General features: G+C 38.7%; 1 protein-coding gene across 3 annotated transcripts in view; it reads right to left on the reverse strand.

Moving 5' to 3' along the window:
- Positions 1–27016, reverse strand: part of ptpn4a (protein tyrosine phosphatase non-receptor type 4a) — a 145873-nt gene that overhangs the window by 74609 nt on the left and 44248 nt on the right. For all 3 annotated transcript variants that reach the window (XM_030124501.1, XM_030124502.1, XM_030124500.1), the window contains exons 2-4: positions 23344–23498; positions 4651–4758; positions 882–924 (exon numbers count right to left, since the gene is read on the reverse strand). In XM_030124501.1, coding sequence (XP_029980361.1) covers positions 882–924; positions 4651–4758; positions 23344–23481 — 289 coding nt within the window. In that variant the 5' untranslated portion in view covers positions 23482–23498. The remainder of the gene's footprint in view (positions 1–881; positions 925–4650; positions 4759–23343; positions 23499–27016) is intronic.

The following is a 27016-nucleotide window of genomic DNA, read 5'->3' on the forward strand; positions in this document are numbered from 1 at the left end:
GCTGAGCCTATTTTGTCCGTTTTTCAGTCCTTTTGATTTTGCCTTTATATACTATATAAACAAATGTTTACTATACCCATGTTTGGGATCTTTTTTTCCAGCACAACTTCATTCATATCATCTGCCTATTATTTTTTTCACAATACATGTATTATGTGTTAACTGAGGCAAACAAAAACCCTTCAATATCTACTTTTCATTTTGTAATAATTTCCACAGATTTCTCTATTCATTGGCTTTTACAATAAATTGGATAAATTGTAAAGAGACTTTAGGGACACACAGTACGTACATTTAAATGTCATATTATCAAAGGCAGGTCTTTTCATGTTCATCATTGCCAGTGTGATGTCTGTTGCTACATAAACCATATTAGGCCACTTACAACTTAGAACTGTGGTTATGTATGAATGTATAATCAACATCAACATGAATTAAACAGATCGCTCAAAATGTAAAATAAGCAAATTTAGATGAATAATGCCACATGTGTTTCTTCCAATGTGAAAATCAAATGCTGAAGATGTCACTGCGCATTAAAACTGGATTGAAACACAGTTCACTGATTGCTGGAGGAAAACTCCACATCCCACTTCACCCGCCTCTTTTTAATTGTTATATATGTTACAAATTCAACTACTCATGATCAAAAGTAAGAGGTGAGTTGAAATGCTGCTTAATTATTGCTTGAGGCCTGCTGTGAATGTTCAATCACAGAGCAGACTGCAAACGTCCACCTGAGGTGGACTTTAAACTGCCACAGAGGAAAGTTGGACCTGAATGAATGTCCTTGGTTTCTGGACTTTGTGTTGATTGGTTCTAAAAAAAAAAAGGGGGACTGGGCTGTTTGGTTAAAGTGGTGTGTTGTGGATTTCACCTACTTTTTAACTGTTTCCTGATGGGCTTGTTGGGGTCGAGCCAGCGCTGTAAAATATTGATTGAAAGACACTTAGAGACACCATAACACTTCCACAGCATGACTACACAAAATGAATTATTCACCACAGACAGACAGACATATACACACACACACACACACACACACACACACACACACACACACACACACACACACCCCTCTCAGAAATCCCTGAGCATACCAAGATCCAGTGATATAATCTACACTTGTATGTACAGGACAAACATACAGTCATTATTGCAAAGTCTGTTTTACTCACTGGTTGTGGACTGAAGTGTCATAACCCAGTCTCAAAGAAACCACACATGTTCGTATTGTAAATCCATATAAATAATATATAATTTAAAAAAAAACCTGTGTTCTCACCCATCTGGGCAGTGTTGTGCCTCCTTCAGACTCTGTCCTCTACCAGAGGCCTGGGAGCCTGAGGGTTCTGCGCAGGATCTTAGCTGTTCCTAGGACTGTGCTCTTTTGGACTCAGATCTCTGATGATGTTCCTGGTATCTGCTGGTTCCATCCACCCAGCTTGGGGGTCACTGCCCCGATCACTACTGGCACCACTGGTGCCTTCACACCCCACATTTTCTCTATCTCCTCTTTCAGTCCTTGGTATTTCTCAAGCTTCTCGTGTTCTTTCTTTCTGACGTTGCTATCACTTGGAATTGCTACATCTGTCACTTCTGCTGTCTTCTGAGGTTCATCAACCACCACTATGTCTGATTGGCCATTACCATTTTGGCGGTCTGGATCTGGAAGTCCCACAGGATCTTGGCCTGTTAGTTCTCTATCACCTACAGGGGGGTGTCTCCCATCTGGACCCTGGGACCTCCAGTCCATACTCGGTACAGATGTTCCTCTACACTATGCCCACTACCTGGTTATGCCGCTCCATGTATGCCTTGCCTGCCAGCATCTTACACCCTGCTACGATGTGCTCCACTGTCTCAGGGGCTTCTCTACACAGCCTAAACCCAGGGTCTAGTCTGGTGTGGTAGACCCCAGCCTCTATCACTCTGGTGTTCGGGGCCTGTTCTTGTGCAGCCATGAGTAATGCCTCTGTGCTGTCTTTCAGTCCAGCCTTTTCCAGTCACTAGTATGTTTTCTCGATATCAGCCACTTACTCAACTTGCCAATGGTACACACCATGCAGCGGCTTGTCCTTCCATGATAGCCCATCAGGCTCCTCCTCCTTACTGGGCTTTTGTTGCCTAAGGTATTCACTTAGCAGTTGGTCATTCTTCTTGATATATTCCTTGAGGCTTGTTGCTTCCACATGGACAGTAGCTCTGACACTTACTAGTCCTTGGTCTCCCTCCTTTTGCTTCGTGTACAGCCTCAAAGTGCTGGACTTGTATAGTAAGGCGCTTCCTGGCCTTGTCAGTAGCTCGTATCTCTTCCAGTGGCCAGGATATTATGCCAGCTGCGGTATCTGTTTACTGACAGGGCATAGGTGTCAGTGGCCTGGATCTGAGCTGCCTCCTCATGCTTGCCATTTGCCTGCAGCATCCAGATATTTCTAACTGTTCTGCACATCTGTAATGTTCCCTTCAGGTAGTTCAACCCCATCAGTTGTGTTTCACCTACACTCTTCTAGATACCGTCTGCCCACATTTATCTAGTATGAGTAGAATGACATCCCGATGTCTTTGCTGTAGATCCGAATGAGGTAAATCAGGGAGTCGATGTCACCCTCACTCTTGGCATACAGCTTGATGTCATCCATGTAGCGGAGGTGGCACATGCTTGTTCCACTTTGGAACTGGTACCCGAAGCCACTCTTTGTGATGATCTGGCTGAGGGGCCTATGCCTATGCAATCAAGCATCTCCTTGGTATATGCTGCATTTGATGCTCACCTGCACAATTGGCTCTGAGTTGGCCTTCAAATTCATCTTCCATAACCTAATCTAGTTCTGGATGAGCTCTCTCAGTGTCCTGTTGATGTCATACAGCTTTAGGCACTCCACTATCCATGTGTGTGGCATTGAGTAATAGGCTTTCCGGTAGTTGGATGGCGTTGTTCCCTTCTGGGGGTCCTTCATTATGAGGACTGCCCAACCTTGGTTTAGCCACTCTGGGTGGATCCCTGACACTAGCAGCTGGTTCATGTGTGCTGCTAGGCGTTCGTGGAGTGCAGTCAGCTTCTTAAGCCAGTAGGCATGAATAATGTTGGGCCCTGGTGCTGTCCAAGTCTTCATGTTGGACACTCTTGTTTGGACGTCTGCTAGGGGTGGTGACTGGGTCTGGCTCTGCTCATAAGTCCATCAGCCATTGGGCCTTGGCGTTATATGTTGCCTCTTTCTCCCAGATGCTCTTCCAGTATTGCTCAGTCTCAGCCCTGGGTAGGTCTGGTGTCTCCTTGTTACCCTGCCATTGACAATAGAATAGCCTCTGCTTCTCTTGTATACCTCTTTAGGCAGGTGGCTAGAGCTGTGAGCCTTTGCTTAGCAGTCTCCAGTGCTAAGCAATGGCTGTGGGCAGTTTGTTATATTTCACACCTCTGCTCCTTCTGGCTCATACTGTAGCTGTGATGTTCATGGTAGGGATAGTTAGTGTGGTGTTCATGTCCAGACTCCTTTGTTATTTAGCTTTGGCAAGGAGGAGGTTGTCAAGTTCCCCCAGGAACTCTTGATTCTCTCTCCTTGTGTTGAGTCCGTCTGTCTTTGGGGCTTGGTACCCATATACCCCTGATATCTAGGGAATTCAAACCCCGGTCCCCCTAAACCAAAGTCAGTAGTATAAACCACTGAGCTATCCAGCTGCATACTTTATATATATGAACATGTGTAATTTCTGTGACACTGGGTTATGACACTCCAGTCAGTCCACATCCTGTTCATAAAAATAGAGATAGATAGATAGATAGATAGATAGATAGATAGATAGATAGATAGATAGATAGATAGATAGATAGATAGATAGATAGATAGATAGATAGATAGATAGATAGATAGATAGATAGATAGATAGATAGATAGATAGATAGATAGATAGAGAGATAGAGAGATAGAGAGGTGGCAAAGGTAATAGGAGAAACAAACCATAAGATGTTATGAAATATATGTTTTGCATCCTTAATGATTCATTATCTGAACATCATTTCGTACATTTAGAGCTTTGCAAATTGTTGATTGGATGTGGGTGGACTATTAATTTATGCTGCACTTCTATAGACCCACATGAATGTAGTAATATTTTCTTTACTAAATTTTAAAAAAATATACAAGAAAATACTTTATCCTGGTGTTGTGTATTGATCAGTGTTTTGGTCAAAAATTCAAGTGGACTGAGAACATCTTCAGGTTTTTAAATAAGATTCAGTGGCCTGCAGAAAAGAAATACTGTATATAAATCAGAATTCTGTTTTTCTTCGTGTATAATTACATGGGGAAAAAGGAGGTAAAATGCGTACTGTTTCTATAGTGAGCTTTTCACATTTTCCAGCCACAGTAAAGGAAGGTTAGGTCAGGGGTATTTGGAACAATTTGTAACCTCTCCAACAGACATCACTAAACCTTACAAACCACAACATAAAGCAGGCAGCATTAAATTTATGACAAAATGCATCTGCAGACACAATTTGTTGTTCAAGAATGGAATTTCTGGGAGACGAGGCTAGTGATTACAAACAATGGATTTATCTAAAAAAAACCTGTTTGGTTTATACATGGAACATGCTTTGACCTGTCACTCGTTTCCTTCCACACATAAACTTCTATAACGTCAACTGACCGGTGCATCTGTGGAGTCATCGGCCAAATGGAGGCCAAAGTAGTCTCTCTCAGTCAGCTCCAGGTGCTTAAAGACAGCATCCAGCAACACCTGACCAAGATCGGACTTCTGCAAAAACACACAGACAAGACAGAATATATGAGGCACAAATGTCACTCAGTTTCCACAGAAGGAAGGGATGACAGATAAATGTCATTTGTAGGAACACCTCTGCATCACACCCTGACCTCTTCTATGGTGATTCTCAGTCATTATAACCTCATGTCTTTACTTCTTGAAACTTGTTGACATCCACTGGTGACCTGTCAAATGGTTAGGGCTACATTTGAACCATGTTTGACCTACTGTAGATTAGCTTGTGTTTTACCAGAGGATGTTCTATTTTAAATGAACCCAATTTTGGCATTATCTGCCTTGATATAACGCTACACTAGGTGAAGGTTAAACTTCAAGGAACTTTTTCCCATGGAAAGAGTGGATGTTAAAATCTTAAAACATATTGTTGTGCTGTAACTTTATATCTAGTGTCCCCACTTAGAGCCTTAAAGTGGAAACTTCTGCAAACACTGTTGACTAGGGCTGCAACGAATAACTATTTCAATAGTCGAGTAGTCATCGACTACTGGAACGACTAGTCAGATCATGAACTGCAAAAAAAAAAAAAAAAAAAAAAAAACTATTATTAATATAACTTGCAGCAATAAAATACATTTTCTTTCCTTTAACAAGAACACTTGGTTCACAACAATACAATGTATAACAAAATTTGTTGGACAAATATTCAATTCAAAATTCAACAAATATTGAAGCAGCAATAAAATACTTTTTTTTTACCCTTAAACAAAAATGCATTTTGTGCAGAACAATTACAGTGCCTAAAAAAACAACTACATACTCAAGTGTTGCAATCAGTAACAAGTGTTCAGAGAACACAAACCTCCGCCAAGCACCCCGAATGGTGTGCATATGTGGATTGACTATTTCTTTTTAAATTCAGCAGTTTCCAGGTTGTTCCATACAGCACAAAAAGTTGAAGCTTGGTACCAGTTATGTGTATGTCAAATTATATGCAATTCCAATCAATATTTGTTGAGTTCTAATTTTAAATGTGTGGTAAATGGGATTTTCAATGTTCAATGTAAATGTCCACAGAGTCCACATTCCACAGTGGATGTGGACAATTTTGTGCCAGATACAAGATATTGTTCTAAGCTACGGGTGGATCAAATTGGAGGCTAATCGGAGTCGTTTTGAATTTTTGATGAATTTTCAAGAATTGCTCAATGATGAGAGATAGGAAAATTGTAGATGTTGTGACCTTGCTGTGACCTTGAACTTTGGCCTACTTGGCCCAAAATTTAATGGGTTGGTCCCAGGGCCTAGGCCTATCTGTGGGGAAGATTTGGGAAAGATGGTTGGAATAGTTTTCCCATAAAGTTGCTAACAAACAAACAAGAAAAGCACTCGGAGAGCGCATACCTCCGCCAAGACAGACCCCACCCCCCCACCCCACCCCCTGATCACCACCAAAATGTAATCATTTCTTCCTTGTGCCAGCATCAACATTTCCTTAAAATTTCATGAAAATCCATCCATAACTTTTTGAGTTATCTTGCTAACAAACAAACACACATGCAAACAATCTGGTTTGATTATTAGTAAAGTATGGTGACTGAGTAAAGATGGAGACAAGTGAGCAAGAGGCGCAAGAGGCTGTCAAGAACCACACAACCAGGCCTTGACAGACAGCATACAGACACACATACACACTATGTTGTACTATGTCAACATGTCAGCATTCAGCTATCACTGCTCTGCACATCCACATTAATTCGCCGGTCACCTGTGCAAGTGTGTCACCACCAGGGAAAGGGGAGATGGATGGAGGAGCAGGAGGTGTGTGCTCCTGTTTAGTCTCCCACGGGAGCTCTGATAGACTTACACCCCCCTCATCTCCCTCGTCTCCCTCCGAGTGGCAGGAAGATCAGGTGTGAATTTCTGCTCCACTTGTAGTTCCACGGTGTATCTTCTCACTCTTCCTACTCTCATTCTCTCTCTCATGTGGCAATGTAATATTAATGATCCGTTTGATAAATTATTTCTCTCTTTTATTCCCTGTCTCTGTTTTCCTCCCCCTTCTCCATCCTGTATCTGTCAGTGTTTTATTTTTGCACATCATCTAAATCAGGGGTCTCAAACATAAGGCCCATGGGCCAAAACTGGCCTGTCAAAGGGTCCAATCTGGCCCATGGGATGAATTTAAGAAATACAAAAATTACACTAAAGACATTAACAATCAGGGGTAGTTCAGGGGCCACATAGAGCCCAATAAAATACTATGATAATAATGTACCTATAAATAATGACAACTCCAAACTTGTTGTTTACTTGACCTGTTTTAGAGTGAAAAAAGTAAAATTACTTTATGAAAATGTTTACATCTACAAACTGTCCTTTAAAAAAAGTTAATAAAATGAACCTGAAATGTCTTAAGAAAAAGAAGTGTAATTTTAATATTATGTCTCATCTTATTTACACATGTGCATTACAACTTACAGATCACAGTTATTCAGATATACTAAGGCACAAAACATTTAGTATCAGGCAGAATATTGGTAAATTTACACTCACTTCTCTTAGGATATTTAATGTCTTTCATATTTGTTCAGATAATGCACATTTTGTTGTGAAAGGATAGTTTGCAAATGTTAACATTTTCATAATGTCATTTTTCACCCTAAAACACAGAGAAAAGTTTGGAGTTGACATTAGGGGTGTAACAGTGCACACTCGTTTGCACCGTGTATTCTGAGGCTGGGGCCCCTCCTGATGTGGTTGGTCCATTCGTACTCAGTTGTCATGTTCCCAGGTCTCATCTACGCTAGGGGTGAGTATTGGCAAGAATCTGGCGATACGATACAAATCACAAAACTTAGGATCACGATACGATATATCATGATACTGTTTAAAAGGCTTTTTTTTTTTAATGATTATTTCCTTGAAGAATTGAATTACACCAGAAATCTGCACAAATACTAAACACATTTTCATTTGATCACAACAGGTTCTAATCCTGTATCACAAAATTTTCCTGTGTTAAAACATAAATTATGTTTTACAGACATTACAGTTTAAGATCCTGTTCAAATGTTCATATTCTATTAGTTCAGAACTAACATCAGAACATTATTTTTGTGCGATCCCAACAAAGGAACTAACATTATTTAATAAAAGAGCGTTAAAGAATAAAAAACAAAAAAACAAAAATGAACCTCCACAATATCTGCATTTGAACAAATACCTGAAAATATCGATACAGTACTTTTTAATATCAATACAGTATTGTGAAATGAAATATCGCAATATATTGCAGAACGGATATTTTCTTACACCCCTAATCTACGAATATGCATTGCATATCTGTCAGAATATGTTAGAATGATGGCTAGTACGAAGCGGAAGAAACGAACAGGCTAAAATATATTCATGCAAACAGTAGCGGAAAGCGCACATTCACTGTATTCTTTCACATTAAAACTTTTAGGATTGAAATATTTTGAACCAAGCATTCAGATAGCCTGTCATATAGGCATACTGAACCTTTAAAAAGAAATAGCCAATTACGTATATTAAAAGTGTGATGTGAAAAAAGGAAGAAGGAAAATCCAAACAGGAATGTCCTATGCACACCTCATACCCATGTTGTGGAACTCCAGTTTCATTTGTAAAAAGCTGATTTTTCAGGGGAGAAAACACAGTCAAGCAGACGCAATAGTGGGTCAGTTAAGATTTGAAGAGTAAAACAGGACATGCCCTGATCCAGGAAAATCTGCTTGCACACATAGTTGTGTTTGTAGTGCTACGGTAATGCTATGCCTTGGATATATTTGACTTAAAATCAGGTCAGAGTTGTGTATAATATTGCACAGAGCCTTTGGTGTGTCTTATTGACAGCGTTTTGTAGGTGGATACTCTATTATATGAGAGCTGATGTGCCGTATAATAACATTAGGAGGACGTATATGTATGTATATTTCTACATTTTTATTTTCAGTGTTTCCATAAAGGTTTTCTAATGTGACACATAAACCAAGCATTGCACAACTAACTTGGCAAAGGGTCAGTTCTAATATCTGTCTCACGAACATCTGACGTTAGTAAGACAATCAATTGTCCATCAGGCGTGCTGTCTGATGGACAAATGAGAGACTGACAAAAATACCAGCCTTCTAATCTGACATTTCCCCATGTTAGACTGTTCACATATACGACTCAGAGCTTGTGTGCTTGCATGTGTCTGCCTCTTCCACAATATAAGAAGTAGCTTTTCAACGTGGATGTGAGAACCCTCTGTGTACTTTTTACCCATCAGCGCTGTGTGTGGGTCTGTGTCCGTACAAGCCTCCTCTGGTATTCTGGATGCATCAGAGTCTAATGTGCAGGAGCAGAGGGCTAGATGTCACTGAAACTTCACCTGGTACATACAAACAAGCAAAAGCCACACAGATTCACACTTTCACAGATGTTGTCAAGATGCAACGTGCACTACAATGATCGGCAAAGAGACGAGGGAACCAAGAACCAAGAGAAAGTGGCTGATAAAGAGACAGAAAACCAGGAGAACAAGAAAGCACAAGGAAAACAGAGCGTTATAGAGATACAGCAAAAGAGAGAGCGAATGTGAAAGAGAGAAGAGAAAAGGCGTGATTGACGATGAGGCTGTGTGAGACAAGCGCTCTTTGTGTTGATCTTCATCAGTCGACCAGCAGCGCTCGCTCAGATTGTGTCTGTGCATGAGAGCACGGAGAGAAGAGACAATAAAGAGCCATCAGAGCATGAAATACTGACCGAGAGAGAGAGACCCAGGGAGACGCTCCGACGTTTACTCCTTAAAGTCAGTCAGGAAAAAGAAACACAGATTGGCTTCTACAAACACCAAACTATGTCTGTGTTCAGGGTTCTAGGGCAGGTCACAAATGGTGCACTACACCAGAGAGAGTCAAAAAGTTTTCAAACTTAGATTTTACCAGTTTGACCCACAGAGCACAATTCAACCAAAAGAATGGCATCCAAACAGAGCAGCTGGACCTGTGAAATTCAAGGCAGAAAGGTCTGTGGAATAAATAAATAAAATTAACTTTTAGTTACATTTGTCTCAGAACTTTACAACTCTCCTTTGTGTGTGTGTGTATTTATTAGGCCTGTAACGGTACACGTACCGAACCGAACCGTTTCGGTACACACCTGTTCGGTTCGGTACACAGCTGTACCGAAACGGCACAGTCTGTTGAGAAAAAGAAAAAGGAACGAAAGACATTGTTTGATGCGGAACTTTAAATACGCGCAAGTTTCACACGGACATATTTAAGGACGCATACATTGACCCGAAATACGAAATAGCAGCTGATATAAGGTAAAAAAAAAAAAAAAAAAAATATGATGAGAACCTGGAAGGAAGAGACTGAAGACCCTCCACCATCAGTACAGTCCAGTTTGGGATCACTTCAAGTTCCGGTGAAAGACAACAACGAGGAAAGAGACGGAGATAAGACGAACGCTGTGTGGCCCCTGGGAGCTACGGTAGTTCTAAAACACACTAGCTCTGTCTGTCTCTCTCTCACGCACGCTGTATACCAGAGGAATAGAACTCAGAGTTGGACGTTGAAAGTATATAAAAATGAAGTTTCACTTTCGTTTCACGCCAGCGTTAGTTACGTTAGTTATGGACCGGACCGCACCCCCCCGGCTCCGACCAAAAACAAACAAACAAACAAACAAACCATCCCCCAGACAAATCGCACCTTGCGTGTGCGCACACGCGCACACACTAGCACACACACGAGTACACAAAGTGTCCTAAACAGTTTGTTCTCTGTCCTAAAATAAATGATTTGGTTAAGTTTGTTGTCAATGTTGCTCTTCAGTTTGTTAAAACAGAATACCAGTTTACCCTCCTGTTAATGGTGAACTACATGCAGAATTTTTTGGTTGATATTTTTATGCAGACTGTGAATTGACAGAACTGTGATTAGATTTTTGTTGTTTGTTCAAAACTACCTTTCAGGGAAAAGTGTTATACTAATGTTTAAAATACATTTAGTAATATTAATAATTTATTTTATTTTCTATTTGATTTATAGCAGCAGAATTATATTACTCCTATTTTTCTATAATCTATTGTGTCCAAAAATTGGGGGGAAAATATTCAAAAATTCAAATGTATGAAATACATTTTGAGGGGTTTTCTTTCTTCCCGTACCGAACCGAAAAAAACCGAACCGTGGCTTTGAAAACCGAAAACGTACCGAACCGAAAATTTTGTGTACCGTTACAGGCCTAGTATTTATATATTTATATATATATATATATATATATATATATATATATATATATATATATATATATATATATATATATATATATACACATACACAATTGTGTAAAACTTAGGCGGCCTTTAGATTAGCTGTTTTTGCAGCATTGAAATGAACATGCACATTTATTCCTCTCTCTTTTCTTCAGATACAACAAGGAAGTACAGGAAATATGTGCACATTCTTAAAACACACACAGAAAACAGAACTAAATGGGTTCTCAGTATTTAGTGTGACCCCTGACCTCAATATGAAATAGCTGTGTAGTGCTGATGTAAAAGGTCAAACAAATGCAAGGCACTATCGATACAAAACGTGTTTCAATATCATCGTTCTTGTATCCTTCTCTGTCTGTCTGTATATATATATATATATATGTATATACACACACACATATATATATATATATATGTATACACACACACACACACACACACTCTATTTTACACTCTACTCAATTTTAAGACCAGTTGAAAAATTGGAAGAACTTACATTTTGCACTCTTGGATCTTAAGAAGATCCTGAGTGCAGTTTCCATAATGTAAAAAGAAGAAATGGGAGTGAGCCAAAAAAAAAAAGCATTGAGAGAGCAACTTATTGAAAACAACAATTAACCTATAATAGGCCGTTTATCAGCCGATTAAAAGTTTAAGACCACAGCCTTTAAAAGCCAAAATCTGTGCAACAATGTGGATTCAATGTCATTTTCTGTCAGGTATTCACACTGTCATGACCTCCTGATGACAAAGGCAAAAAAGCTTTTTCTCTTTGAATGTGGTTGGATTGTTGAGCTGCATAAGCAAGGCTTCTCGCAAGTGAAATGCCGCGTTTCCACTACATGGAACCGGCTCAACTCGACTCAACTCGACTGGGTACCAGGTCCTATTCCAGACCGTTTCCATGACAGGATACTACCGACTTTACAGTACCTGGACATCATAGCGATGCGGTGCGTTACTTCCATGTCGCCTGCTCAGAGAGTTGCTGATAAACTCACTTGTTGCGTGTTGTCTCATCAAGCTCATGCTGAATTTTTACGTTAGCAACCAAAGACTGAATCTCCTCTGACCATGGTGTAGTTTTGCGGGCTGTCATCATGTGAATTAACCTACCGCTATATTTACTGTCAACTTCCATATCTGTTTTTTGTAAAACGGCGGGTCACAGAGACAGCTCTGACCAATCAGTGGTCTGCAGTGTTTACACCTTATGTTTTAGTATCTGTTCCCCAGCCTGGGAACCTTGGCGAAGGTGATACCAAAAAACTAGTACCAGGTACCAGATTCCAGGTCCTTTTTCGTAATGGAAACCAAAAAAGGCCGAGTCGAGTCGAACTGAGCCGGTACCACGAAGAGGAACTGCGGCAAAAGTGAAACTTAACATACGTTACTAATTTCTCTACATCTCTCACTGTTGTGAAGTTCATTTACCCTTTCCCTGCCTTCTGTAACTTTGCAAACTTTCATTTGAGGGGGCAGGATGTCTGTTTATGAGGGCATGTACTCCAGGTACTCTAAAGTCGGTAGTATACTGTAATGGAAATGGTCTCCAAGAATAGGACCTGGTACGCAAGTCGAGTCGAGCTGGTTCCACGTGGTGGAAACACAGCATTAGATTCTGATGCAGCCCTCCCATGTTTCAAAAATGAACATTGCTTACTTTTTCATCATTTCAAATCCTACTTGGTGATTTTTTAACCATTTCCATTTTGGCTAGGTGGTTAATACAGTTTTTTCTTTTGGTACAACACCCTAAGAGCCCTTCCATATTAGTGCTTTAAACTGTAAGGGTTCATACAGTCCATCTGGAACAGACCGTCTCACCACTAACCCCATACAGAGTCCAATCTAAATCAGCTCACGGGGGGATATACGACCAGGTTTTCACACCAGCTCAACAAATGACAAACAATGGGACCATTTTATTAGCTGCCTTCTGTCTTTCCTCCCCAGGAAGTGAAATGGGTATGCGTACATGTTTGTGTTGAAGAATGATGGAAATTTAGGAATGTGTGAGGGCGGCGTGTCCAGACAGGAGGAGACGATGTGATGGTGGAGTCACTCTTCACTGAGCTCCACCTTTTCACTGCCAACAAACAGGTAGGTAACACCCTGAGTTAAAACTCCACCTACAGAAACACTCCATTTCTGAGCCTTCAAGCCATGTTTTTACCCCATGTAACATACAGTACACGTCCTAATTTCTGGACAGAGGAGGATCTTGTAAAACCTCCCTCTGCTACACCCATCCCACAATACAGACATCCATATACAAATGAGTTATTCTCCATCAAGATTTAACTTCTTGGTAGTTCTTTCTTGGTTCAACTGGACTAGTTTAGCTCTTTTGAAAACATCTCTCATCCAAGAGACTTCTTCAGTTCTATTGTTTGGTTCGTTTAGAAGACTTCTTCAGTTAATGTTCTAATGTTCTAATGACTAATGTTCAGTTCCATTAGAACTTCAGTTAGTCCAGAATGCTGCTGCTCGTGTACTGACTAGAACCAGTACCAAAGATCATATTTGTCCTGTGTTGGCTTCTTTGCACTGGCTCCCTGTAAACGCTAGGATAGACTTTAAAATACTCCTCCTCACTTATAAAGCCCTTCATGTCCAGGCACCAACTTATCTGAAAGAGCTTTTAGTTTCATACAATCCATCTAGAGCACTACTCTCTCAACATGCAGGCTTACTGGTGATTCCTAGAATCTCCAAAAGTAGGACGGGAGCTAGAGCCTTCAGCTATCAAGCTCCTCTATTGTGGAACCACCTCCCTGCCTCAGTTCAAGAGGCAGACATCCTCTCTATGTTTAAGAGTAGGTTAAAAATTTTCCTGTTTGATGAAGCTTGTGCTTAGGGTGACTCAGGCAGCTCTTAGTTCTGCTGCTATAGGATTAGACTGCTGGGAGACTCATCATGATCCACTGAGCTCTTCTCTGCTCTTCCTCCTGTCTGACCTCCCCTCTCCTCCTCTATTCACACCCCAGCAAATACATGTTACTGATTTTAATAATATTCTGCCTGTTCCTAGCTGTTTTATGTATTTGTAGATCCACTGCTATCTGTAATTTGCAATGCGCATGCATAAATGATAAACTGAGGCACAGTATTGTTGAAATTGCACTTTTGCATGAAAACAAAGAGAAGTAGAAGCACTTGGAGAGCGCAGACCTCTGCCAAGGCAGATCAGTGCCCCCCCCGATCGCCACCAAAATTTAATCATTTGTTCTTTGTGCCAGTATCAACATTTCCTGAAATTTTCATCCAAATCCATCCATAACTTTTTGAGTTATCTTGCACACGGACGGACAGACAGACAAACCAATGCCGGCAAAAACATAACCTCCTTGGCGGAGGTAAAAATTTTGAGTTATCCTATATTGTAAAAGGGAAGTGGACTCTGTGTGTCTCAGGCATTACATAAACTGCACTTGAGATAGCTTTAGTAACAAAAGTAAATAAAAACAGAACCAAAAAAATTCAATGAAGAAATGCCCATTTCAAATAATCCTCCAGTTTACAACAAGTGACTGGTAGCTCTGGTCTTTCAACTGCTCATCAGTGTATTGGGTGGTCTTGGACAGACGAAGAAGTCCAAAATGAGAAGAAGAATAATCCAGGCACTCCAAAAAAGGATCAATGTGGAACGTACTTGCTACTCTTCTCATACAGAGTGCCTTTACTAAATGCTTGGGAGAGGGGGTTCTGAAGCAGGAGACTTAAGTCTTAAGGTTCACTTATAATGGTCATATAGTGTATAGTGTGTGTGTACTCATTGTGGGGTATGGAATGCACCCCCCCACCCCCACATAACCCCCTGATTCCATGATCTCTCTGCTTTGTTGGATCAATACTCTACTTCTAATCCTTCACAATCTAACATCGTCGTATCACAAACCCCTATATTGTTATGACTATTTTCTTTCCCTTGTCGTCTTGTAATTCTTCTTCTATGTGTACATGTGGTTGTTGTGCTGCTACTGGAACCTTCATTTTCAGAGGGTTATGTGCAAGGCAATAATCTTCTATCTATCCAAAGTGACATAGAGGAAAAAACAAGACAAAAATTGTGAAAATGATGTCAAAGATGAAACAAAGTTGACAGTTATAACAAGACAGTACAAAAAAACTCATGTTTACACCATGTGCAAACCCATGTTTTCAAGGATCATCATGTGCAATCACAGGTTTTTGCACAGGTATAATTCCAAGTATAGTAATTTACTTTATAAATTGTTTCCGTTTTCCTTGTACCAGTCATTGTTTTGAATGCAACGATCATTTCTATTGCTATATTTATTCACTCGGCTGTTTCACAACCCTATTTATCCACTGCCTTTTGCTGCTTTCACTTGCTCTTTATTAAGAGTGCCTTCTTAACGCAAATGTCATGCACTCAGCTGAATGTTTATGTGGTATGTAGTGGTTACTATGGTTACTGCTGCATTTACCACTTCATTCTGAATAAATCCTTGTTCTGACTCTGCCTTAGTATTAGTGAGAGGTGGGTCTATATTGGGCTGGACCGCTGATTTTCATGTTGTCTTATCAGAAATTGAAGCCAAAAACCTATTTTGCTTCTTGGTGATATTTTTATGTCCGGACACCCCGTCTAGAGGATCATCAATTCTAGACCTCATGTGCACCGTAGGCCACTCTGGTAACCATGACAATAAGGGACCGCTTCTGGATTTCCACTCTCCACTAGAACCGAGGCCAGGGAGAGGATCAATAGAAGTATTGTTGCTCTCAGGACGGCTGGTCTTTCCAGGAAGTTAGTGCTGCTGCAGGGGTTTGATCAATGACACTGTCAGAGAGACTGACAGAGACCGAGTCATTCAGTGGGGAAGTGTGTGTGTGTGTGTGTGTGTGTGTGTGTGTGTGTGTGTGTGTGTGTGTGTGTGTGTGTGTGTCTGGGGGGGGGGGGGGGGGGGTCTGGAGCACAAAAAAAAAGAATTTAAGAGCAGGATGTAGAGCCAAGCACAGACTGTTAAAAAAAAAAAAAAAAAAAAAAAAGGACAGATGAACGTTCGCATCAGCCCTGCAATTATTGATTATTTTTGTAATTGATTAATTTATTGTTCATTTTCTTTGACTCAATTAAACAATTATTTGAATAGGTGGGGAAAACAACTTGTCCTTTATTCCAGAACCAGCTGAAACAACAACCCCAAAAAGTATAAAAGTAAAAGGATATATAAAAAATATCTATATATAAATAATAACAATAACAGTATAAAAGTATATGTAAAAATATCTATAGATAGAAACAACAACAAACAAGTCCAATGACATCTACAAACAATATGTGCACTGCACTCTTCAACACATTTGGATCCAACTTAAACTGAAAAAAATAAAGAAAAATACTTTTAATGTTTGTGTGAAAGCTTCAAACTTTACAGGAGTAAGTGATGGTTCCAATGTAGAAAAGTGAGCATGGATACAAGATGCTGGAGACTATGTGGTGAAAGTAAAGCCAATCATTTTCATATATTTTAGGACTGCCCTTATATTGTGCCTTTTGGGCAGGATTTGAAGAAAAGCATGGAGAAAATTTTCAAAGTCCAATTTCCATTGACATTTGAATCTATATACTTGGGAAAAGAGAACCAGGGGATAACACATTCACAGGACAAGTATTTATTCAGAATATTGTCGGTAGCAGGGAAAAGAGCCATCATTAGGAAGTGGCTAAAAAAGGATGCACCAAAAATGGAGGACTGGGTGGAGGTTATCTTGCGGACATCTATAGGATGGAGAACTTGGCTTTCTCTGTCAGACTGGATTTAGACAAATTCACAAAGTATTGGGAAAACTGGGTTGATTTTATAGAACTATGAAGAGCTGATTTTACTGGATAAGAGTAATGTGCATATAGATCCATGTAAACCCTGGGTTCGTGCTACACTTTAAATGTTCAATGTTCATCTTATACAGGGGAAAAGAATGGAATGTGAAATATATGTGCTATTTCCCTTTAACTATATTTTGGGTTGCTTTGTATATTTTTACTATTCCTGTCAATGCTCCGCTGTTTGAGAATGTTTTGTGTCTTTGTTTTTTTGTTGGTTTTTTTTTTATTTATTTATTTTCCCTCTATCTCTTTACATACATAGAAGTCATGTAAATGATGTAAAATGCTAAAATGATGCTGACTGGAAAATAATAATAAAAACATAATCACAAAAATAAAAGAAAAGTGAGCATATAGACATTTTCTGTCTTTTTGATCCTGGTGTCATGTGTGTCACAATAAGTATCTGTGTGAAACACAATAGTGGAACCAATGTTTAGCAGCAGCAAAATTAAGGAAAAAAAGCTTAGAGTAGGGAAAATTCGAATCGATTTTTTTTTTCCACCAATTCGAGACAATTAATTGATTAATTGATTCAGCTCTAGTAGAATTTATGCCCATAAAAAAAAAAAAAAAAAAAAAGAATTTATTCTCAGATGACACAATATTCAACCTAACGCTGAAAAACAATTCATCAGAATGGAAGAAAACGAAGGACAGAACGATAGTCAAATTAGTAAATGCATCTCTAGACAGTAAAATTCATTTCAGTGCCATTTGTGTCAAAGGTCCTATGTGCCCATAACATTTCTATGCATTTAGGTGCATGTGGACACACCAGACACCTGCATGATATACACCTCTCGCAATGGCAAAAATGCACATACGCAGCTGAAAAACAACAGGATGTGATGTGTCAGAGGAAGTGTCATTAGACCACTCACATTCTGTGACTCACCGGAGGGAATTTCCCTCCTCTCTGATCAGAAAACACACATGAGCAAGGTGGAAAGACAAAAACACAGAAAAAAAGAAAGAGGCAAAGACAGAAAGAAAAAGAGGAAAATGAATATAATATACAGATATCTGACACAGACCAACTTATCACCTGGCTTTAGGTTTCATTGGGGCTGTTCAATAAAACGACAACAACATATGTCGCGATGTAACTTTCCTCGATAGAAATATGAGACGTGCTCGATATAATTTCGATAGAATTCATCCATCTGTTTTGACAGACATGAGAACAGCCAATCATAATTAAGTAGCACCGCACTGAACCAATTACGCTAGAACAGGGGTCTGCAACCTTTATTATCAGTCAGAGCCATTTTGCCCCCTCTTCCACCAAAAAAAATAGTCCGGAGCCGCAAAAAATAACAGAGCTTATAAACTTTTAAATGTTTTAATCTTTTTTTACATTTTATCTGTTACAACCACTGAATACAACAAACAAAAGTGCAGTGTGGAATGGATTCTGGAGTATGATTACTCCAAAATTACACAGTAAAAGTAGTTCATAGTATTTGTGCTAATAGTATATGAAGTACTAATACCAAATATACCAAATTCATGAGGTACTTATTGGAAAAAATAACTTTATTCATCATTGAATTTAGTCTTAAAGCCTATTGCAGACGAAAAAAACACTTGGAGCTTGGAAGGGATTTTTGAGTATGATTACTCCAAAAGTACACAGTAAAAGTAGTTCATAGTATATGTTCTAATAGTATATGAAGTACTAATACCAAAAATACCAAATTCACGAGGTACTTTAGTCTTAAAGCCTATTTCAGATGAAAAAGCACACTTTTGTATCTTGAAAGGGAATCTGTTGTAGGATTACCCCAAAAGTACACAGTACTCATACTCATACAATCGCTCTATGAGAAGTATCATTATTTATAGAAATGATTCTCTTCCAAACTCAACACCGCCTCCACAGTTTCCAGTTGTTCTGCTCCATATTCTCTGTCTGGGTTCACATCCACAAGCGTCCGGAAAACGGACAGAATAAGGTGAGTAAAATACAAAGGACGGACAGAACCCTGCGTCCGTCTGCGTCTTTAACGTAGAGCAGAAATGAGCCCTTACTTTTGTTGTTGAAGGCACATTTGCTCACATGCAGCTCATCTACCGTAATTGTCGAATGAGTAGCACACAAGAAAAACACTAGCGGCTGGCTTGACCGCAGTAAAGGGAGGAGCCACTACAAGGAGGAGGAAGAGACGCATGAGGCTCCGGAGCTGCAGGTTGACCACCTCTGCGCTAGAGCCACGGCAAGTTAGGTTGACGCCCACAGCACAGGCGGAAGAGCAGCCGCAGCACACATGCTAATGTTTGGGCCAATGTTTCAATTTACTTCAAACTTGCCACATATATAGAGGCAATTGATATGCTGACATCACACACACAGACATGATGACATCAGCTGCATCCATGCCAAAACAAGATACCATACATGCGAGGGGCGGGGTTTGTTGTGCCTGGCACCACTTGTTTGGTTTGAGAACACCAACGTATTACAGTGTTTCTCAGTTCCTAAAACACTAAACCCCATTCTCTGAACCAAATTCTCATTGGCCTAAATGCAGTTTTTGAATCAAATACTCTTTCGGCCAAACCTTCAACACTGCTCAGGTACTTGGACACAATTTGCAAAACTCATCTGCTCTTTTTTGGTAAACCTTAAACACATTCTCAGTCACTAAACACATTTCATACTGTGATACACTTGTGTTGATAAATTGTAAACACTGGCAGCAAAATGTGAACACAACTCAAACACAGCTGTCATCTTTTACACACAACCACTCAACACTGAACACACTATTTTCAAACCAACTACACGTTATCATCCAGTTCAGAGCAGGGCTAGGTCTCATGACCAATTTCCTCCATCGATTCAATTTCGATTCATAAGGTTCGACAGATCACGATTTGATCCGATCTGAAATCAGTTTGATTCAGATTCATTTAGTGATACTAAAGTACAATTTTGAGCAGTAACCTGTTTAGTGAACTAACGCAGCCATGCGACACATCAACGCTTTTATCAATATTGATATTAGAAAGGAAATAAATATGACATTTCAGCAGTAAATAGCTGAATCTGCTCTTAACCTCCTCAGACCCAGCTATGGGTTTTCTGTCCACATTTGTGGACAAGAGTTTCACAACTTTATTAAAAAAAAAGAAAACTGTCCACCACAAAGGACATTCCATAAAAATGTTAAAAACTGCATCTGAAAAAAACTGTTGCATAATGATGTCTCCAATATAGGCACTTACTGAATAAAAAACAAAAAAAGCTGGTACTTTGCTGACATTTCCTGGGTCTCAGGAGGTTAAATGAGGAACAGGACAGAAACATTGCCATCTTTCTACAGAGGCTCAGAACGGACTTCTTCATCATCTTTATTCTGTTGTATGGCTGGTGGCTTCTAGCGTTAAGGTGCATTACTATCACCTACGGTTGAGTGTAGATCCTAGTTAACATTCTTAGAACGACCAGCTTTCACGACCCGCCTCGGAGAGCCCCCACCAACCAGATGGTCCATGCAGCCAGTTCCTCTGCACTGCAGGTTCGAGTTTGAGGCTGGAAACACCTCCCACAGAGGGGTTTTCCCCACCCTTCCTTCGCGCCCCTCCTGCACCACAACAGTGGCGAGCCCCATCTCCCCCAGAGGCCCATGAGACGGAGCAGGCCACACCTCGGTGGTACCCGGGTCAGGTACTTGCCGTCCCGCTCTGAAAAATCGATCTCATCCACTATTACTGAATAACGCACAATTAAAATAAAATCGATCCAATCGATTTTTTTACTCAGCTCTAGTTCAGAGTGCACCGAACACCAACAATAGATGGAAACAACCTGAGAGGCAGAGGACTGTGTCTATGTTGTGGTTTGAGACAATGTCCAGATCGGAGGTTGCTAGATATTTATCTAGATATTTTTATTGTATGTCATTTTGACGGACAGGGTCGCAAAAATTCCGTCATAACATTATTATCCGTCATTTCAAATTTTTATTTTTTAATGATAATGAGATATATTTAGTAGTATTTAATGTTCAAAAACATCTCAATGATGCAGCAGCTGTAGTTGCTGCTGGCTGATAAACCAACGTGATATCACAACTCGCATAATTATATACGCCACTTTTAATTGGTGTGTTATCTGTAGACATTCTAAGCTTTCCTTGTGTTTGTTCACACAGTGTCAAATCCCATGCACTGAGGGTTAGGGTTCAGGTTATGTGAACCACAGATCTGGAAACAAATTGACATGCCATCAAGTAACACATGAAAGGTAGAAAATGCGTACATATAGCACACCGAATGCCATACGAACTAGCGTATTCCTTGGTTGTCCGTCATCCTTCACCACATCAGTCCCTCTTTTTTCACCACGTTTATCAGTGCCATCACATTTACTGGGCTTTTGAAAATAGGTAAGGAGACTCGGCTGTCTTCACATTTTGCGTTAGCAAAGTAGTATCTAATTTTGGCTAAAGTCAGCTAAACAACAAGACAAGACTGGACACTGACTGATTAATATGCACACTGGCACCAACTGGACAGGGGGTCTACTACAGGTGAACTAACGGGGAGTGATGTGACTGAAGTACCGCTGTTGTATTCAGTGTAGTTGTGAACAGTGGTGCTGTTGGTTCTGTACAGGTGGATGCTGTTATGGAATGTTTGATGACTTTTTCACAGACAGACAGACCAGTGATCCTGTGAGCAGGTTCTGTTCAGTGTTGTGTGAAAACTTTCTTTGGTAGATTACCCTCAGTATTTTAATCTGTCAAAATGATGGACAGCCTTCAGAATTTTCCATCATTTAAAAAAAAAATCCATCAATGATGGAATATTTTAGGTTAATGCGACCTCTGATCCAGATACAGGAGTCATATCTAGACCTTTATGACCTATAGGTGTAGATATGACCGTGCCATGTTAGTAAAGGAATTTTATACCGTGATACATTTCGATATTGTCTGATATGAAAAAAAAAATATTGTGATATGATTTTTTTTCCCCATATTGCCCAGCCCTAAATATAGTTTATTCTTTATATCTCTTATTTATTCTTGTTCTATTTTTTAACTCTTTTTTTAGTAAGATGAGAGGGAAACGGCATTTCAATTCTCTGCATGTCCTGTGCATCTAGTGAACTGACAATAAAAAAAAATCTATGAATATTAGGAGTCTACAACAAGTAAAGGTAAAACATGAACTTTTCTAACCGTAACATTTTTAATTTTCAGTCGACATTAGCACTCTAAAATGGACAAAAAAGAGACAATAGAGAAAACTGTTAATGTCAATGGAGTGATTTATATTCAGTGCACTGATTTGTTTTAGACAAAGAACGACACCTTTTTTCATGACAGTGTCTTCAAAAGTCTCCAATAACACCAGAAAAAGGGGATAGATTTGTCACTAGTCACTTTTTCGATAGTGTCTCTAGTGAGGTCTGAACAATCACTAAATATACCAACAAAGTGTCTCAGTTTGAAACACTGATTTTTACAGCTACAGACAGGCTGTGGGTTAATATGACTGTAACAGAGAAAATCATTTGGTGTCATTTAGATAAAAAAATGTGTGTTTTAGCATTTGAGTCACTTTTCAAAAGTTGATAAAAGTTTGCAAACAACTTTGAACGCTTTCATGCATGAATTGTGAGAACCTTAATCAAGATTTTTTTTCCTGAGTGTTTTTATTCCTCTTTAGGCATGAAAAAAACAACAACAACAAGAACATTTTCTTATGAACCTATTTTTCATGGAGTTGCAAAAATGTCCCCTCAGCTGGACACCATGTGTTTAATATTTGAAGCAAAGAAAAAGGGATTTACTGATATATTGTGTGAAAACTAAACTATGAAAAAGAAAACATTTCTAATGCTGCTAATCTGATGTTTTCTCACATTTGATCATACTCTAGTACTAGTCATTACTCACTTCATGGAGATAATATGCCCAAAAAAAAAACAACTTTTGTTTAAAAAAAAAAAAACTGTTAATTACAGTCTAATAACAATAACAAGCAATTGATTTATACTCAAACAGGTTACTGCAGATCAGGTTTATCAAGAACAGCAAAGTTACAGTAATGGTATGAATTGCAGTGCATGGGATGATGCATAAGTGTCCACTGTGTTGGCTGATACGGAACTAAAACAACAAAATCCATGAATATATAAGATAACATCTTTGAATAGCTGTCCACTGTAGTGACCACTATGCATGAAAGAGTTAAAAGTAAATAAATTTGTTGCTAAGTGCTTTTTAATTTAAAAAAAAAAAAAGTTGCTCGAGCTGTCTGAAAAGTTGCTAAATATAGCAACAAAGTGCTAATTTGGCAACAATGTTCTGAACCTCATCCGTTTGTCCACACTTTCACGTCACTGTATGAAATCCTGAAACAACTACCAAACTTTTCAACCACGATGAAGATGACCATTGTTCATGTTCAATGTAGACCAGCGGTGGCGTGTCAGAGCAGTACTTACGCTGACTTTGAACGCCTGGACGGTGTTGTCCAGCAGCAGTACGTTACACACCACCTGTGTGTGCTGCCTGTCTCGCTCCAGCTCCGTCGCCCGGACATTGTAGGATCTGCCAGCAGGCAAACGGAAGCGCGCGCTCATCACGCTCCTACCAGGGTCTGCAACGGCAAAAACACACAGGAAACACAACCAGACAGTCAGTGAGGGGGGAAGCAAGACATCACACAACAAAACAGAGCAACAGGAAAAAGCACACATCTGCAAACAAATCTGAAGTCAATGTGAACATCAGGGAAGTCAGTGCATTTTCAGAACTTAAATATGTTTAGTCTTGTCAGGTCTGTAAGTGCACTGCAATTTTATTAACCTCCTAAGACCCATTGTCCACATTTGTGGACAAGAGTTTCACAACTTTATACAAAAAAAAAAAAAAGAAAAGAAAACTGTCCACCACAAAGAACATTCCATAAAAATTTTAAAAACTGCATCTGAAAAAACTGTTGCATTATGATGTTTCCAATATAGGCACTTATTTAATAAAAACAAAAAAGCTTGTACTTTGCTGACATTTCCTGGGTCTTAGGTTAAAACTTTATTCAACAAAAGTATGACATAAAACATTCAAACACAAAGTCACACTGAAATGAAAATCACCAGAATAATAATACAAATATAAACCACATGTTGCTCCAACAAATATCAGCAGGTCTGATACACAAATAAGAAAGTATAGTTTTAATGGAAGTACACAAACAAACAGATTTCATGTCATACATATTACCATCCTTTGTATATCCTTCCAAACTCAACTGATGTTTAATAAACCGTTTAAAATAATTTATATCACCATCTTGTCTAGTGGCTTGATATTTAAATCGTTTCCAAAAAAGATTAATCAGGTTAATAACAACCATTTTCCATAGTAACATAATATGACATGGAGAAAATCTAATTTCTAACTTAACATCTTTATACGACAGCTTTTCTGAGCATCACATGACAAACCCAAATTAGAGTAACTTGGTGGAAACTGGTATTAGCTTGCACTGCCAGTTCGGGAACAGATTAAACTTGGTGTTGTTAAGGGCTGTAAGAAAACATCGGTTCTGCAATATATCGCGATATTTCATTTCACAATACTGTATCAATATTAAAAAGAACTGTATCGATATTTTTAGGTATTTATTCAAATGCAGATTTTGTGGAGGTTCAATTTAGATTTTTGTTTTTGTTTATATTTTATTTATTATTATTATTTAACACTCTTTTATTAAATAATGTTAGTACCTTTGTTGGGATTGAACTAAAATAATGTTCTGATGTTAGTTCTGAACTAATAGAATATGAACATTTGAACAGGATCTGAAACTGTAATGTCTGTAAAACATCATTTCAGTTTGAACACAGGAAAATTTTGTGAAATAACATTAGATCCTGTTATGATCAAATAAAAATGTGTTTAGTATTTGTACATATTTCTGGTGTAATTCTTCAAGGAAACAATAATTTAAAAAAAGAAACAAAAAAATTGCCTTTTTAACAATATCATGATGTATCGGACCGTAATCCTAGTATTGTGATTTGTACTGTATTGCCAGATTCTTGCCAATACACAGCCCTAATGCTGATTGGTTAATAGATGGTCATGTGTCTGATATCAGCGTGTTAACATGTCTCATTTGTTATCTTGGTTTCTTTCATCTGATTTTTGGTGATTGTAGCTTTGTCTAATTTCTTTTAAATGCCCTGAATATCACAATCATGCAAAAAGTGCTGACACACTGTACATGCACTGAACTGTGGTTCAGTTTGATCTGGACCAAACATTGTCCAGGTCGTTTTTCTCCAGGCTCAGTGTGTCTGCTGGGGATGCTGGGCTTGGCCCTAAGACTTGAACAAATGTCAGACATTGACAAGAGCTTTTTATGGCTGCTTTAATAGCTCTAATAACTTTATACCTGAAGTTCCTGAATTGAACACCTTTTGCATAAAGTACAGTTATCATTTATAGCTGAAACCAACTCAAATTAATACAAACATTAAAGACTTCAAGGACTCTCAATTAATGGTATGTGAGTGAAGGAAATGTTGACCATAGTTCAAGGGACAATGACAAGCAAGATTCAGGTTTCTGGACTGAAAGAGCCAAATTCTTGTTAAAAACTTTTGGCATCTGTGAGCTCTGCAGTCCACAACTCAGGTTCCATTTACATCCAACCAGCAAAGTTTGAAACCATAGGTATAATGAATTCATATTTGCACTGAAGTCATGTCACATGTTCTTTGTCCAATTTTTTGTTTATATTGGGATGGAAACCTGACTGTTATTTATGGAATTTTTCAAGCGCATAACCCTGAATGATATACTGCATACTTAAATAATTTCATTAACATAATCACTCCCTGGAACAACAACCACTAGTCAACAATGAAAGTATGTTTTTTTTTCTCCACAGGCAGAACTTCCAAACACAATGTCTGACATACATATACTTTTGCTGCTGCCTCATAGAAGGCGTCCACACACAAACACAAGCTGGTACTCGCAAAAACAAGCATCGACGCCGACTGATTCATGTTAAAAGAATGTCCATGATTAGACAAGTAGATCACATATGAGGAACATGCACAGAACCTAAACATTTCACCACTAGGGATGTAATGATATGAAAATTTCATATCACAGTTATTATGACCAAAATTATCACGGTTATCATTATTATCGTGGTATTGTTGAAATTGTGCTCAAAATGTTCAAAAAGTACTAATACACACGGTGAAATAATTTAACATAGACGCATTTTGAAAAAACCAACAACAAAATAACAAATAAAACAACAGGCACAATGCACTTTCTGTTGCAGAAACATTCAAGTATTAACCCTTAGTGGTCTGAGCCTATTATGTCCGTTTTTCAGTGCTTTTGATTTTGCCTTTATATACTATATAAACAAATGTTTACTATACCCATGTTTAGTATCTATTTTTTTCAGCACAGCTTCATTTATATCATCTGTCTATTATGTTTTCACTTTAACCTACTACATCAACATAAAAGGACAGAAAACACACAAAAAAATGTATAAAATCCGATTTGAGAAATGTATATAATTTATTGCACAAATAACACAAAAATTCTTAACAAATCTTCTCAAAGACTTTAAAAGTGAATATTGGTTCCAAATATTAGGTATATACAATCAAAATTGTAATAAATTAAAACTATACTCAAATATCTGATATAAAAGCAGATCTTTACATAGATGTTTTCTCCAGAAAAGTGCAGTAATCAAACACGGTTATCATGATAATTAGACTTTAAACAGTAAAACTAACTGTCTGCAATTTATAAACCGCACCGCGGTTTATCGTTATACCAGTAACCGTTACATCCCTATTCACCACATTATAAAAACGAATTAAAATCACACAAGTAGGAGTGTGATAAAATATCGATATGGAGAATTATTGTTATATTTAATCTTACGATGGATGACTGATGCACTCTTGTTGCATATCGTTTTGTTTTGTTTAATTATTAAAATATAGCTGCTATAAAATTCTTTCATCGTTGCTCCTGAGTGAGTCGAATCACCGTTTTACATGTCATCCAGGGGGCACTCCTCGCACGAGTGACTGAAAATTGGGCCGAAGTCACAGATGAAGAAGAAAAAAA

The sequence above is a fragment of the Sphaeramia orbicularis genome, chromosome 21 (assembly GCF_902148855.1).
Source record: "Sphaeramia orbicularis chromosome 21, fSphaOr1.1, whole genome shotgun sequence".
Classification (NCBI taxonomy): Eukaryota; Metazoa; Chordata; class Actinopteri; order Kurtiformes; family Apogonidae; genus Sphaeramia; species Sphaeramia orbicularis.